The sequence below is a fragment of the Athene cunicularia genome (genome assembly GCF_003259725.1).
Source record: "Athene cunicularia isolate RWA chromosome 4 unlocalized genomic scaffold, athCun1 chr4_part1, whole genome shotgun sequence".
In the NCBI taxonomy this organism is placed as follows: Eukaryota; Metazoa; Chordata; class Aves; order Strigiformes; family Strigidae; genus Athene; species Athene cunicularia.
The window spans coordinates 3,521,033-3,538,310 of record NW_020799098.1 but is presented as its reverse complement, the minus strand read 5'-3'; the positions used below and the strand labels follow the sequence as shown (position 1 = coordinate 3,538,310).

The window sequence follows — 17,278 nt, the reverse complement described above, 5'->3', positions numbered from 1 at the left end:
TTCACCAGGAGAATGCTGTGGGAAACGGTGTCAAAGGCCTGACTGAAGTCAAGGTAGACAACATCCACAGCCTTTCCCTCATCAACAAGCAGGTCGCCCTGTCGTAGGAGGAGATCAGGTTTGTCAGGCAGGACCTGCCTTTCATCAACCCATGCTGACTGGGCCTGAGCGTCTGGTTGTCCCACGTGTGCTGTATGATGGGACTGGGGATGAGCGGCTTCATCAGCTTCCCGGGCACTGAAGTCAAGCTGACAGGCCTGTAATTTCCCAGATCATCCTTCTGACCCTTCTTATATGTGGCCCTTCTTATATATATATATGGGCGTTTTCATAAATAATAAAAACTTCCAGAAAATAGACCCCTTCATACTATTTAGTACTATAAGCCATCTTTATCTTGCTAAACAGGAATAAACTGTCATGAACACTAATAAACTATAGGGCATCACTTCTGAAATTTAAAGTATCAGACAAATTATTCACACTTCAACTAAAAATACTGAAAACAGCCACATACCCTACACGAATACATTTTATTATCACAGTTTTTATTAGAAATAGAGTAAATCAAACCAAAACAAGAAATCAAATTGATCTTTTAAAGCAAATTTGTAACTGAAAAAAAAAAAATATGATTACAGTATCACTGTCAGTGTTTTCCAAACTAAGCATGTGATCTTGCAAAACCTTATTATGTGCATTGCCTTATTGTTCATGAAAAATCTGCTCATCTACTGGTTTCTGCAAGTAGAGAGTCTTAAGGAAATTTCAGCAGCTTCTTCAGAAGCACAGCTTTTTTTCCTTTTAAACACATAAGTAATGGTAATGACTGGGGGGCTGGAGAGATAAAAGACGTTCCAGTTCTGAAAAAGCTGAAAATCAGCCAACATAAAATTAATTCTTAAGTCAGATAGATTCATAAACTTTGATAGTGCTCACTTGAAAAAAAGTACGTGAAAAACACAATTTAATGAAACCACAGCACCTCAGAGCTGGTAACAAAGAGATTCTTAAATTATAGCTCTGCTATCACTTGCAATAAAATTGTGACAAATAACATTTTTGGACAGACACCCACTCTATTACCTCCCACACAACCTCTGACTGAGAGAACAAGAAGAAATTCAACTTTTCCTTGTACTTCTTTAACTTTTCTATTGTGCAAAATGATGATGAGAGCAATGATGGCCTATGTCAGGCTCTTTATACAATTTACTGTGCTCTGTTCTTCAAAACACACAAAACCCTCAATTAAAAGTTATTTTCTCTTGTAATGGAGTAAAACTGAATTTTTAAAGAAACTATCAAATCATATAAAATAAGTCCAGTACAACTTGTTCTGTTCTAATGGGTAACAACCTTATCTGAGAAAAGAAACATTTTAAAAGCACCAATTTGGAGGGGAAAAAAAAAAAAAATTACACACACACACAAAACCCAAACCAATACTAAAAAAACCACAACCAGCAACACATGTTTTTCTGTGGGGCTGTGGAAGGAAGGAAAGTTGAATTGATTTTTCAGACTCACAAAGACAGGAAAAGCATCTTTGTGGGTATAATAATACAGTTGTGAATCTAATAAGAGATGCTATCAAGGAAAAAAAAAAAAAAGACAAATGTAAAGTTTGCAAAGTATTCAAGACAATGTAGTAACATAAAACTGATAAAGCAGCTGCTGTCATCCTATCAATGTCTTGCTGGGGCTCTGCAAGTGGAGGAATTACCCAGATAGAAGAGAAATATTGTTCAATTAACAGACTTCCATATAGCATATTTTTACAAAATTTTACATCTAAGACAATCCCAGTAAAGTCAAGTGATACATTATGTGCCACGGTAGGCAGCACAGGACAGTACAAGAGACAATTTGAATTTAGGGCTCTGTGCATCCTTTATTGATTCTTGTACTACAAGGTTGGACCAGAAGATCCTTCAGGTCCCTTCCAACCTGATGTTCTATCATTCTATAAATCTGCTGTGTGACCCTGGACAAATGATACCTTCTTTCCTCTATTTCTCTTTTTACATGTTATTAATTCATCTATTTAGAATGTAAAACCTTCAGGGCAGAGACCATTTCCTCACCTCACATGCTTCTCAGTGATTTAGCACAACGAAAATACCATTTTTGAGGCAAATGCCACTGCGAAGTGAACAATATGTCAGAAGCAAACCACAGTGACAAATGCGCCTAAAATATCAAATTGATAGATATCTTAGAAAAATAATGTCACAACCACAAGACACGGTGAAAAACCGCCTTTGTGTAAAAAGCAGCACTAATATACCGAGGGAGCCAGTTCTTCTGAACAACCTGGGAGACAGGAGTGTATAAATAAGAGCGTTCCATGTATCCCTTTGTCAGAAGCGCCTGCACTACTGTGAAAACAAACGCAGCGTGCTCAGAGGTTTGGTTTATGTACATATGTCAGTGCCCCCCGAAGCGCTAACAAGGCTGTTTAGTTCCTGGTTAGCAATAAATCAAATGTTTTTACCCATCACGATGCTGCGTTTCACAGGCACACCATACAGCTAGAATTTGAAGAAAACAGTGTGACAGCACAATGCCACACTGCAGGATTCGAGGAGCCGGTTTGATGTTTTGGAAGATGAGACAACTAAATCAGAGAAACAAGTGAGTATCTTTTCTTCTGGAATAGCAGGATGACTAAATTCATAGTAGTTCGATGAATATCACACTCAGGTAGAAGCACACACAGCCAAGAACAGACAGAGTAGCAACAGCCCCCACCTCCAGAGCCCCCTGAAGTCCTCTCCTGACTCTGTTCTCTCACTGTAAATGGAGATATTGTTTCCCTGAAGTACTGGTGGTGTTGACTTATCACATACATGAGTTATATAAGCAGCTCAGAGGTGCTAAATAAGCCTACTCAAAACAGTGCCAATGGCAGTCTAACTGGAAAGTGTCACTTAGTGTTATTTTTGAGCCATTATATGCAACCTGACCAAAATGTTAATATATTTTTGATTTAACAGTTCAGTTATTCATACTTATTATTAAGGATGAAATCATCAACCTGTAATAAATTGAACAACACTGGAATAATTGCATTACTACAGAAAACATTTTTATTAATAGAAATGTTGATGAGGGTTTTGGTTGTTTTTTTGGTTTGTTGGTTTGGTTTTTTGGTTTTTTTTGTGGTTTTTTTTTGTTCGTTTGGTTTTGTTTTGTTTTTTTTTTTTTTAATATGCTTCCTTCGTGTGTTTCTTCTATCTCTTAACAAATTTGTTTGGATGAGGATTCACTAAAAAAAACTTCTTTCCAAATAAACTGGTTACTGTCCTACTACAAACAGGTAAATGTATAGACAAGAAAACACACAAAGCACTTGGTATGTTGGCACACACTACTCTTCCTACCATCAAATAAAGTGGTCGCCATGTGGGACGCTTAAACTTTCAAACAGTATTTTTGATATCTAAATCTTTCCACAATACTAATTTACTACACAGGAGCATTTCAGGGGGGAAACCAATATATAAATAAATAAATAAAAAAAAAATCACAAAACCCACTAGATGGTGCTCTAATACAGAACATTCAAATCAGCAGCAACATTCTCACTGCTACAGGTGAATGAATCTAACATCCTAACTATAGTAAGCAAGGGTGCTTCCCTTTACAGAGGCCACATTTCTGCTACTCGTTTTATATCAAAAATCTTGCCATTTCCAGTGCTGTCCCTTGTATTCTGGAGCTTACATTTGCATAATTTTATATATATATATATATATATTTCCACACATGCACAAGCACAGATAAAATAATAACCATAATACGTGATAAACCCAACTACTAAGATTAAAAATGGAATTAACTTCTGAAATGGATGATTAAAACAATTTAGAATCATAGAATCACAGACTGGGTTGGGTTGGGAGGGACCTTTAAAGGTCATCTAGTTCCCACCCCCCTGCCCCGGGCAGGGCCACCTTCCACTAGCCCAGGTTGCCCAAAGCCCCGTCCAACCTGGCCTTGAACCCTTCCAGGGAGGGGGCAGCCACAGCTTCTCTGGGCAGCCTGTGCCAGGGCCTCACCTGCCTCATTGTGAAATATTTCTTCCTTATATTTAGCCTGAATTCACCCTTGATCTAAACCCAGATTTAGTTTCTTGCTGCTAAATTACTCCTGTTCTGCAAGGAAAATTCGGAGGGGAAAAATAAACCAAACCAAAACAAACAAACAAAAAAAACAACCAAGAAAAACAAACAAAAAAAAGTAGCACACAGAAGGGGTTGTTGTGCACAGGAACTTGCAGCAATAACATAGAAGAAAAGGCTTGTTCAGCCCCTCAGCATCATCAGGACCCTGAGAATTTACCCTGCTTCTTCCCCTCTTGAATGGTCAGTTCAGCATCCTCAAATATATTTTTCTGCAACCAGTGAAGTTTTTAGTTATACTGGAAAATACAACATTGTGCTGTGGTTCATTTTTTTCTTAATAGTCAAAGGATGACCAGTTTCTGATTTTTCCCCAGTCAGGGGGATGCAGCCCTACTGCCTTCACAGGTGAAATGATTAACTGGACACCATTCCAGTTTAAAAGCCACTTCAGCTGTACCTTAAGGGGGGGAAAAAAAAAAAAAAAAAAAAAAAAAAAAAGCTGTATTTCAAAGTCATATACAAAGTTATCTGAATTTGCAACACGCTTTCTCTGGTGCACACTAACACAGGCATTCCTATTTAAATTCGGTATATAACTGCTACTGTACCGAAACATCCATTTGTCTGCGCTTCCCTAGACATTGGAGCTCGACAAGTCTGGTTTCAAATTGCTATGTGCAGTGATATTTTTGCAACTGCTTCTTTTGATTTTGATACTGAAACAAGCACGTTTCAATTCCTATTTTGTAGCTTTTTGTTCTTTTATCTCTAGCATCACAAACCACTCCTCAGAAGAACATAATCACAGGGAAACTGAGATTCCATAAATATGCCGTGAAATCCATTCTCAGGCTGAATTTCTAACAGAGTTATTTGTTCAAAAAGCAACATTTTAAAGGCAGTCACTTGATACAGCATCTCTTCTGTCTGCTACCTTTATGTCACATTTTGACTGCTGTTAATTTTATTAGGAAAAAGAGTGCCCTTTGTTATTGTGGTACACAAGTACTTTGTCTTTTCAGTTTTTATGTAATATTTTTCCCCTTATTACATGTTTATTAGATCTTACACTTCATTTAAGGAGCACTGCGTTCACTAGCCCTGCAAAATATTCTCAAAGGATTATTAATATCTTTGAGAAATATGCTATGAGAATCCATTTATTAAGCATGAACTTCATCTTACAGCCTGGAGGACAATGACCAGTGTCATCAGACACTTTTGTTCTCATAAAATATAGTCTTCTCCCCAATGGTAGACTTGCACTTTTCAAGAAGATTGAGTGACTCTTCCTGGAATTTTTCTGTTCAAATCCTTCCCATAACTAAAAATGGTACGTTTTCAGTACCTATCCCAAACACAGAAACACCTCATGTACCAAAACTAATTTTAACCACCTCTTTCAGTTCTCAACCAGACCAATTCCTTCATAAACTAAATAATTTTCATATTCATTCAAGACTCCACACAATTTTGAAACTGGAGAGTAAAGGGATGATTCGCAGGCACAAATATTCAGGCTGTAACGTGGATCACCACTGCTGGTAAACACCTTTAAAGGCAGAGGCATGGGTGCACACACAGAAAAACAATAAATCACTTAAAATAGCATCAAGTATAGAGTGTTTCTGTTTGCATTAACATGTATTAAAAAGCTAAGACTATATATACATTTTAACAAATACAGTGCCATTTCCTTCCATTGATAGATACAGAACTTGCCAATTTATTATATAAACGCACACAAACAAAAATCTCAAGGAGAAAGTCAGCTAAGCAGGTTCATCAGTTGTGATGTTTTCTTTCTGGAGCAATACAAAAGACAAGAGCTACCTGCTTTTAGCATCATGGGAAAGCAGGTTTTTTGGTCCTTTCTTCCTTTAGATATATCTTGTCCCACCTTTCTAAGTCACAGGCTTTATTAATTTATTTTAGCATTTACTCCTAATTTATCGTAGACAATCTTAGTCTTGTTCCAAACACAGAAATAGTTCTGTGCTAAATGCATAGTAAACGTTTTTATATTTACAAAACCTACTCTCAGTCCTGTGCAAGAATGGTTACCTCACTTTTCATAACAAAATCTAAAGAAAAATATTTAGAATTGTTTAAAATGTTAAGTATTTTAGGGTGCCCTGTTTGAAACCTGTGGAATTTGAATTTCTGCAGTGGTTCGCACTTCTACAGTGTTGTCAGCATATCCCACTGGCACAGCCACAATTCTAGAAACTAAGACATCACAATCTCAGTCCATATTCTGAAAGGAGGCACTCACCCACTCAGCAGAGATCCCCAGTGCCTATAAATACTATTTTTGCCTGTCACTGCCCTTTCTCTGTCCCTTCATGCAGAATGTGTCCCCCACCTATCCGCCGCCCTTGCTGTAGTAGACAGCCACTCTGAATCTATTTATCCCATCACTTTATATCCACATATAAATACATTTTTATGTCCACATCGACAGATACTTTTACCTCTTTGCAGTTGCCAGCCCCACATTGGGGTGTAGATGCCATCTAGCTTCACCTAGGCTTTCATCTAGCACAGATAACCTCATCTTTCTCGTTACATTTCTTTGCACTCTACTACCCTTTTAGCTACCTTCCCACTGCACTTCAGTTTGATGTGTAGGTGAAACGCTGGGGTTTGAACCCCAAGCCCCAGTTAAGGCTGACATCTGGGTGATCCCCACAGCCCTTCCCAAAGGGGGGTGAGTTTCCCTTTAGGCTTCCCCCCAGGGTGCGGCGGCCTTGCAGACAGAGCCATTGGGTGAACGAGCCCCAGGTGTCTGCAGTGAGTAACCCAAGGTCAGGTGTCCCACTGAGGGATCAAAGCTGGGACCCCTGGCAGGGAGAGAGCAGTGTCTGTGTGTGAGGTGGGTGTCCTGTGCAGAGTTCCCTGCTGGGGAAGGACCTCCTGCCTCCCTGGGACTGGGCTCCACTCAGCTCTGGCTTTTGTAAACGTGGGCTCTGTAGGGATTCATGATGGGGCTTCCTTGGTCTGATGTGTTTGGCTGGTTGACATGGTTGTCTCCCATCCCTTCTATGGGAGACTGCATTTCACTGTTTATCCCACCCATTGTTGGCTGTGCGGTGGTGTTGTTGGGATCATTGGGGTTGATGTCGATTATGTATAACCTGATTGACTTGTTTGTACCCCCAGTGCTCACCCATGTCCTGACCCTTTTGTGTCAAATACAATCTGGTTATTGGTTCATCTTGATGCTGGCTGGGTCCTTTATGCTAGGCCTCATAATTGGCAAAACAGTAGGTCCTGTCTCTGGTACACATCATGATGGCTATGGGGGGAACACAGAGGTACTGGATGAATCAATCCCACATTGCTCAACATGTGACAACACAGTAGTCCCTTGATAATCAGAATGTCTGAGACCTTACCAGACCAAAACTACCATTTTGTGAGTGAAACCAGAATATTTTCAGAATTCACAATAAGTTCTCAACAAACTTCTCTATGTATTATAAATTAAATAAATGTTGGCGTGTCATGAGGAGAGGTAAAAGGTACCCCTTAATTGCAGTAAGAACCCAGAAATATTTAATGAGCATAAAATATATACCAAACGTTACTGAAAAATTACTAATTAAACCAGGAATAACTGAATTTACATGATATAAAAATTAAAGCAAGAGCATTTAAGTTAAAGGAAAAAATGGAGGCATTAAATATGTGTTATTGTAATCAATCAACTTCAAACAGTACTTTAAAGCAGCAAATCTAAGAAGAAACAGATTCATGAACTCGCCTCATTTCTACTGAAATTTTGTCCGAGAAGCAACAGCTCTTGTCAAAACTTTGCTGCTAATAACTCACAGGTAACTTTATACCACAAATCACCATTGCATAGAGTATGCCAATTGACATGACACCTATTTAAAGAGAATAGCTGAAGTGCTTAAAATAGGTAAATAATTATTTGTATTTCTTGTGATGATATCTTGATTGAGAAAGTATTCATATTATTTACACTGCAGTTATTTGAATCATTAAGATGTAGAATGCTGATCCTGAAATCAAGAAGGCTGGTAAGTGTTAAATACTATGGAAAAAACTGTAGATTATTTGCAATATAGAATTATCTTGTCATATAATACAAGGTTTAACATGCACTTCATACCAAACAGAAATTAATCTCAATCAATATGTCTGTAAAATAAGTATACTGTAAAATTATTTTCACTAGAAAATATAAATTGCCTTTCCCTTCCTGAAGTAATATATTGCCAGCATAAAAATCAAACCTTTTTCTCTACCATCTTTTTACTCATGACATAGTTTCACTAGCCTGGTAATTCTTCTTCCTTTCTTGCTTGTAAAACATAAGGGTAGATTCACAATCATCCCACCACGGCAGTTATAAATTTCAGCTTTGCCTGGAGTTTAGGGAATGTTGTCTCTGTTTCAAAATTAGGTGTGAATAAATCTCATTCAACAGCTAGGCAATGAGGCACAACAGGAAATACGATTGGATAGCAGATAAAGGAGTAGTTTCCATCTTTGTATCCTCAGTCAGAGGATAAAGTTTTCATTTAGTTTCTTAGCGCTAGAAAGAGAAAAATGTCCCAAAAGACGGTTTTTCCACAATTAACTCTGAGTAGAACACAATAGTATGGATATACATCTCACAAACACATTCCTGATGCCTACAACATCTCATAAAGAAGAAAAGACTTTACCTGAGGAGAAAATGATGAACAAATATTCTCACAAAGAGTCAATGGACAATGTCAGATGTCTCTCGTAGTCTTCACTAAATTTACTTGCACTAAGCACAACAACTCTCTTTGCACTGAACATCAGCCTTTTCCAGAGAGCAGCAGCATCATCAGTTTGGGACTGAGAAGTCACATGTTTTCTGTTACTGTTTGTCAAACCTCTGCTGTCCACAACACGCAGAGTCCCACACAAAAGCCAGAGTACAAGCAGATCAAACAGGGATATTATTTTCAGCTTCTTACCCATATGGGACCTGTGAGCTGAGAGGGCTCTGAAAACCATGCAGAATCCCTTACATCTTGACCCACAATAATTTTACAAAAATAAAAGCACTAAGTCTAGATATATATATTTTAATTTTTTTAAAATTTTTAAAATATCAATAGAGTCAACGCAGGCAGCACTGTTTCATTCACTTGAAAAGCGTGATGGTACTGGAGTCAACTTCTGGGTCCTGCAGTAGTTCTGAATGGTTTTACCCTCTCTGATTGTCTCTTCCTACACCTGTCCACACATTTTCAGCAGTCATGTTTTCACCTCTAACCCTACTTCCCCTTTGCTACTATTTGTATACTCATTGTCTGCCTTTTTTTAATATCTTACTCAGTCCTGGAGCTTCCCTTTATACCATATTTACCCTTTCTGCTACCATCTCCAAAGTACACCCAGTGACAGTCATCCATTGGTGCAGAAGACAATCCCACTCCAACACGACACGAGATGAACCACCTGCTCTACAGCTCCACTTTCAGCCCTAAATGCAGCAGATGGAGTAACTCCTGACTGACAGATGTTTGTATTGGAACCTTGTGTATTAATCAAAGTGAAAAGGACACCATTCCCTAACAATAATTTAGACAAAACCTTATCCAAAGTTAGAATGAAAGAGGAAAATATTTTCAGATACTGTCAGCAATTTTCTTTTTTTCACTTTCTAAAGAACAGTCGTCAAGTGTGAGAGGGGGAAAAATCATAAGACAGGACTGGCAATTAAATTAACAGTTAAACAACTAACTGTTAAGAAAACTGCTTAAGCATAAATGTAGCTATTACTGGAATAGAGGCTACAGCACTTTGCCTGCAGGTGAAGTGACTGGAATCAACTGTGTTTGAAGGACGCTTTTTCCGTATCTTTGATTAACATAATTAATGACTCGAGTTGAATGTCAATGTTTCCAGGGTGCTTAGCTCCATCACCATCTTTATTTTATTGTTTTGACTTCCTGACTTGCCAGACAAATGTGATTTTACTGTTCAACAAATCACAGATCTTGGTCACAGAACTAAAATGCCAGATTAATCAGACTTTGTATTATTTAGAGCTATGTAGCTAGACTTTTCAAGGACAATAGGGCAAGAGAGGCCTTCTTTCTCTCTGTGACAGCAACAGCCTATGAGCACAAATAACTCCTTATAATTCAAGTCTATTAGCAGCAAGCAACTGTTCCTCATTCAGAATTATACTTTGGCTCTGCAGTCTGAGGAAAGGGACCTGAATGGAAAGGGAAATCTGAGTCCTGTTCAAGACCCAACTTGGTTAAAAGCACTGTAGACTGCATGGAGAAGCACTTCATTTTCCACACGCTTCTGATACTTACATCAAATTCATTTAATGCAGCAGCAAGCTCTCCTATGCCAGTGTGCCCCTTGTTCTCATCAGTGGGTGAGGTGGCCTGGGCAGCATTGGAGATACCAGCAATTGCTTCTTGCACTTGCTTGAAGACGTAGTCTCTGTTGGCCCGAGTGGCTGCAACGTCAGGGTGACGGAGAAATGCTTGGGATGCAGTATACAACATTGTGGCATTCTTCTTCAGGGCACCTCGAGCTGCAGCCATTTCGTCCCGGCAGTGAGGATCTTTCAGTTCCTATACAAAAACCACACCATTTTTATAGTTGTAAATGACAGTGCTCATGTTAGAATGGTGTGCCTACAGCTTAAGCATCCACGCATAAATACTGCCCAGTGATTTTGCAGAAACGGAATCAATGACGGAATCTACCATATATCACAAAAAGAAATCTCCCTCCTGCCCAAGAAAGTCCATTCCTTCTGCGTGTTACATTCTGCTCACAATATCTCCTAATCAGAGTCTATATGCTTCCCTTATTCAAAAAAGCTTCCAGAAAATTTATATACAACATTCAAAATTACTCTTATTGATTGTCTGGATTCGGTCTGCTGATTCCATAAAGGCAATGTGAGTGCAGCATATTTTGTACACCTACACCTACGTCCTTTACAGAATGATCATAAGGTAGACTTTTGAACAAAACAAATTAAAAATATTACATTGATGGATAGGCTTTTAGTTCTTAAAGACCTAATAAATATATCCCTCATTATTTTCAGCCTTTCCCTCATATTTTGCTCTATTCCTCATATCATGTAGTGTTTGTTTCAGTGACACACATTTTTGTTTCCCGTGACAACAAGCATCAGACACTGTATGTTTCCAGAACGATACTGCATTATTGTCATATAAACCATGAATTTATTTAATTATAGGATATATCACACTGTCCATGAGAGCATGTCATATATTAGGTAAAGTAGCCCTAACAATATTCATAAGAAATAAAAAAAAAACCCCAACATTATTACTATTATTATTCCATTTTAAAACTATGGGCAAAGAAGTCTGGAGAGCTGAAGAGTTTACTTATGTTCACACATAGATCTATGGCAAAAAATAAAAAATAACTCAGATAATCTGTATTTAAATTTCCTACCCATTGACTATTTTCATTCACACATGACCGACAGATAAGAGTTTTCAGAGAGAATTAAGTTCCTACAACTTTATCAGGCTACGAACGGAAGAAATTAAAGGAAAATGTATTAACATCTAAGTAGCCAGTTCTAACGCTGTCAAGATTTTCCAGATATACAGGAAACCTTACTGGCATTATTTAAATGCACCTTAAAAAGAATTTTTTTTAAAAGTTTACAACTTAGATTTTCTGTTATCTTTTCATATCTCCAGTACGAACCATATATCTTCATTAGCTTTCACATTTTTCTCTTTTTCCCATATTTGTAGTTATATTTCCACAAGGGAAGTGTCTGAATATATGGAATATTAGTGTTCACATAGTGACTAGACATTACATTTTTAATGGTTTTAATTTCGGTATACTCTGGAAATGTTATATTTCATTAAAAAAATATACAATAGTGATACAGAAGTAAATTGTGATTACTGTAATGCAGAAAATAAAGAAACAGAAGGACAAATTTGGAAAGCCAGCTTCTAAATCTGGTGTGCTGTGCTATACAGAGACTACACCACAAAATGACTGGTGATATTCAAATACAGTCAAAATTGAAGAGACCTTATGTAACTCCACAGTGACAGCACTGTCTCAAAATAAAAAAAAAAAAAACAAAAAACAAAAAAACACGTTATCTTGACTTTCTAGTATTTTTTCCATCTGCCTTGGTAATGAATGCATTAAGTACTTTTTTTTTTTTTTTAAAGTATCTGAAAAGTAATAATGATAATTTTAAACACAAAGTAGATTTCTGTTCTTCCTGAATTTGAATTATACCAGACTACCAAAGAGTTTGTGCTTTACCAGCTGTCAGTGACCTCAAATTAGCATAGGTTAGAATTAAATGGGAATAATCAACAAATGAAAACTATCCTTAACCTCCCGAATCACCTGCCTTTTCACCCTTCATTCTGTTATTAATTGAAGCCACTTGGAAAATATTCTTAAAGAAATTGCATTTTTGAAAAACTTCATCACATTCAAAGAAATCATTGAGATTAAATTATAGGCCATGACACAGCAATTACTTATTGTACATTTTAAACCAGACTTAGGCATAAAATAGATCTTTAGAACCAAGACTTTCTCAACCACTTCTTTAAAATGTACTTACCTGTTGTCGTCGAGCAGCTACGTAGTTCAGTTTTACCATTTCTTTTCCAAATTCTTTAAAGCGATTTGCTAAATCTTGCTCATTTGTTGCATTTTTCACTGCTTCTAGTGCTTCCTCTACCTAAAAAATAATATATCAACTGCGTTAGCATTTTAGTCCGGGTGCACTCTTTGACAAAGTCTGTAACTATTCTACCCAAAACTCTCTATTCCATGGACCCAATTTAGCTTTTACATCCATCACTGTGCCGTAGCTCTATGATAGTCCCACTAACTTTAATTAGGTTTCTTAATAGAGAAGCTCTCTGATTGCCATTCTGCATTACTTCCCATTTACTGTACTTAGATATCATGTAAAGTTCATGTAAAAGGCATAATTATATTCATTTCCACACTCACACTTATCAGATTGAACGTTTAATATCTGTGGATTTTAAAACAAAATAGATTAATATGTTCTTAACGTGTGGTTCAGGCTTTATGGGAAAACAAAGGGAAGTTGTTATTTCTTGTCCAGAATATTTAAAAAGGAAACTCAAATTTACCATTAAGATTTAAATTTACCCTGATATATCCAAAACACTGTGTCTTTGTGAAATGAATCAAATAACAATAGATTCAACCTAGAATATGTTTATTCTTTCTTTTTCTTTTTTCTCAGCTCTCAGCTTTCCTTTTTCAGTTACTTTAAAACTGATAGAAGAATCTACCAAACATACGTGCAGTTACTCAGTCATGCTGTAGCTAACAGGGAAATATATAAAACCTCAGTTACACCAACAAGTTAATCTACCAAATCTATTGTGAAAGTTTCCTTCTGTAGAGCAAGAAAAAAAAATATCTGGAGGGATAAAAGGGGCTTTTCATACAATAAAGAAATTTTCCTGTGACTAGATAAAAATTCAAAGTTGTATTTCTCCCCCTCACAAGACAAAAAATGCAATTCCAAGGAAAAGGATGGAAAACTGAAGAGCTTCTATTCATCCTTCTTTCTAAAACCTATTGCTTCAATTCATGACAATGCGCACGTGCATAAGCTTTCTCTTTTTCTTTCTTTTTTTCTTCTTTTTCCTCTCAAATAGAAATGGCTAATTCTGATGAGGACATGCTCCTAAGCAAGAGCAGAAGTTTGCAGCTCACCCTCCGAATGCCACTGGGAATCCATAAATTCCACTGCAGCTGGCAACTAATTAGTTTAGAAAGGCACGATTATGTGCAGAACCTGCCTTTTTATCAGTTGCGTTAGTCTGCGTTTGCCTACCAGCAAAAGAGGATATTTGTATTTTAAGCTTTTACCTGCTTACTACAGATTTACAAACGACAGGACAGTAGAGTAGCAAACCCATACATTTCCACTGGAAAATGTCCAATACTTAGCTGCTATGTTGGAAATTTTAAAAGCCTGAGAGTTGCAAGATACCCATTATTCAGAATCTGATAACCTCTTTTACTCTTGAAAAGAGCAGCCATTTTTAAAGCTGAACCATCTGCCTTGCCTTAACCATTAATAAAAATTACAAAAGCATCATTGTATTAACTAATTTGTTCTTGCAGAATTCCCAGCAATATATGAACATCTTTTTTCAGATCAAGAAGCTTTTATATCAAACTACCTGAAACTATCACCTTCAACATGTTTGCGATGCCAAGCACAGGCATGACAACCTGATAAACATTTTTGTAAGTCCTGCCAGCTTCCTATTAAATAAAATTGCTAGAGGATTTGTCATAGATTCCACTCGGATAATCATATTTCCAAAGATATTGATCATAATCTATCGTGTCAGTCTGGGCTCAAACCCATGAAATTTCAAAATGAGGAAACTGGTTATGAGAAGTATTTGAAAGGACATGAGCACAAACCCCTTTTTTATTATAATATCTTTCACAAATTCAGGTTGGACCAAGTTCTCTAACCTCAACAAAACATGACTCCCCTCAACTGTACAGATGTGTTCCTCTGATTAACTAGTATATAATTAATTACAATAGACTCATAATTCTATATGTGCGTGACTACATACTATATTAGTATATGCTATTTTATGAGTGTTACAGGAGCTTCACTGCATAAGTGCTATTACTAATTTTAATAATGCAAAAGAAAAACCGAAAGAAATGACCAAGTGTCCTTCCAGAAAGAATCTGCATATATTCACTCTAAAACATTAATTAAAATGCATTATTTCCCAAGAAGTCTGAAGCATAACTCACTCCTTTGACATGCTTTCAGTGAAAACTGATTACAGTACATTTCAGCATAAATCAGACTTCATAACTTTGACATGCAGAATGATTTAAGTTTATTAATTTTATGGTTAACTTACACCAGTCTCCAAATGTTACCTCTGAGTCATTACAAAAGCTCTCCCTTCATCCATTTTGTAAAATACAGAGACTTTTATTTCCGGGTAATTTAATTTTCATTTATCTAAATTTAGTTTGCTCTATAAAACGGTAAGATAAAAATATTTACACTGTCAGTCCTCAGAAACATCTCTGTGAAGTGTTCAAGGCCAGGTTGGATGGGCTTTTGAACAACTTGGTCTAGTGGGAAGTGTCCCTGCCCAAGGCAGGGGGGTTGGAACTAGGTAATTTTTAGGGTCCCTTCTAAGATTCTATGATATGAAATAAATTATATAAATTATCCTTTTTAATCTGAGGGGGGAAAAAAAAAAAAAAAAAAAAAAAAAAAAGGTTTTTAAGTTGAACTTTACTAAAACCAACCAGAGATGTGTGGCTTGTTGGAAACAGGATTCACAGTAACATCTGATAAATGGAGAGATTACAAATCACATTGCTGTACACTGCCCTCGCAAGGCGAGGCTGTGAGCTGTGTAAGTAAATACACCCACTTACACTATTGGACATCTGTGGTTTAAAAAACAGAGTACATTGCAGTAACAAAAGGATGAAATCTCAGATGTGAGAACAATAATTCTCATCACCTCTGAAAGACCTTGCATCTGAATTTTAATCATAATGTTTAGAAAAACCTGTTGTTTATAATACTGAAGTGTTCAATATCGCTCGTAAAGGATTATTTGAATTACAGTTGCCTGGAGCATTATAGTGGGGAAAAATTAAAAGTATATTCGAGGGAGACAATGCTTACACTGCACAAAATCAGAGCCACATGCTGACAATTACGAGAGCAGCATTCTGTTCATTAGAGCAGAGCTCCCTAGAATCTGTGCAGAAAAATCTGCCTTTTTCATTATGAAAACTGTTTTCCAACTATTCAGTTTATCTGCACAGTTTGCAAGTTGAAGGGTTCTCATTGTTTGGGTTTGTTTGGTGTTTTGTTGTGGTTTTTTTTTTTTCCAGAATGTAACGTTGTTGTACAGTGTTAAAAAGAGAAATAATTTTTAAAAAATCCTTTCTGGACTGTTATTAAAAACAAGTAACTGTTCATCTCCTCTGCTAAATTCACACATGCACTTTGAAGGCTTAAAATATTCTGTATATGATTTTCTGTGAAATTTCGTTTTGTTTCAGAGTTTTGTGTTTACTTATTTATGCAATAAAAGTGAAATAGTCCAATAATTAGAAAAGAAAAGAGAAAAAAAAATTCCCAATTTCAACTGTTTACTACTCCTGTACAAAAACATTAATGGTGGCAGCCAAAGTGAGTGCAAATCCATACCAAAATATCTGGCAATCTTTAAGTCCTCTTTATACTATTTTTCCTCTTTGATGACTGATTACACTTGTACTAACGTTTCACTCCAAATTAAAGATTCAATCTTTTGGTACATCCAGAAATTGTACAGAGACAAAAAAAGAAGTAGAACAACTGTAGTACCTAAACTCTGCCACAAGATAGCAATACTCTACAAGTACTGAGTTAATAAACCATCCGGCTAACAGGCAAGGTGAGTTCAATAAATGCATCTATGCAGTTCAGAGAGCTGCTTAACAACAGTATTAGTCCAGGCATTGAAGGCATCTGATAATTACTACTTTACGTCTACAAAAATTAATTTCTGAAAATTAGAATATGAGTAAGAATAATGTAGAAACCTGTTATCTCCTACTTGTTGTTCCAGCACTTTAAGAAAAAACAGTGAACTAGAGTAAGGAATGTGAACAGTGAAACCCATTATTGATCGGTTCCCTATTTTCCTACACAGAAAACACGTAAAAAGAATACAGAATAATAAAAATTCATACAATTTTCAGATGTGACAGAAGCCTCATGACATCAGCCATATCAGCCAGGATGAGTAAGCGAGTGACAGCAGAAAGCAAGGCACGAGCAGCCCGCACCATGGTGCCCCGTTTCACCGAGGAGCATGGGTCATCAGCAAACTCCGAAGAGGCGATTCGCATTGTTTCTCCTAAAATTGAAAAAAAAAAAAAAAAAAGGTAATTAAAGATAAGTTTTACACTTGCACTTTTTTCCCCTGAAAGTATAAACAACTCACTAAATAAAGTAACTGCTGTTAGGAAAAAAATAATGGCTTAGTTACCAAATACTGAATTGTTCAGGAGAATTTAAAAAAAAAAAAAAAAAAAAAAAAAAA

At 36.7% G+C, this 17,278-nt stretch overlaps 1 protein-coding gene across 2 annotated transcripts in view; it reads right to left on the bottom strand.

Annotated features, from left to right (window-relative positions):
- Nucleotides 1-17,278, bottom strand: part of CTNNA2 (catenin alpha 2) — a 494,091-nt gene that overhangs the window by 360,417 nt on the left and 116,396 nt on the right. For both annotated transcript variants that reach the window (XM_026846640.1, XM_026846641.1), the window contains 3 exons: nucleotides 16,926-17,092; nucleotides 12,754-12,873; nucleotides 10,466-10,732 (listed from right to left, as the gene is read on the bottom strand). In XM_026846640.1, the coding sequence (XP_026702441.1) occupies nucleotides 10,466-10,732; nucleotides 12,754-12,873; nucleotides 16,926-17,092 (554 nt within the window). The remainder of the gene's footprint in view (nucleotides 1-10,465; nucleotides 10,733-12,753; nucleotides 12,874-16,925; nucleotides 17,093-17,278) is intronic.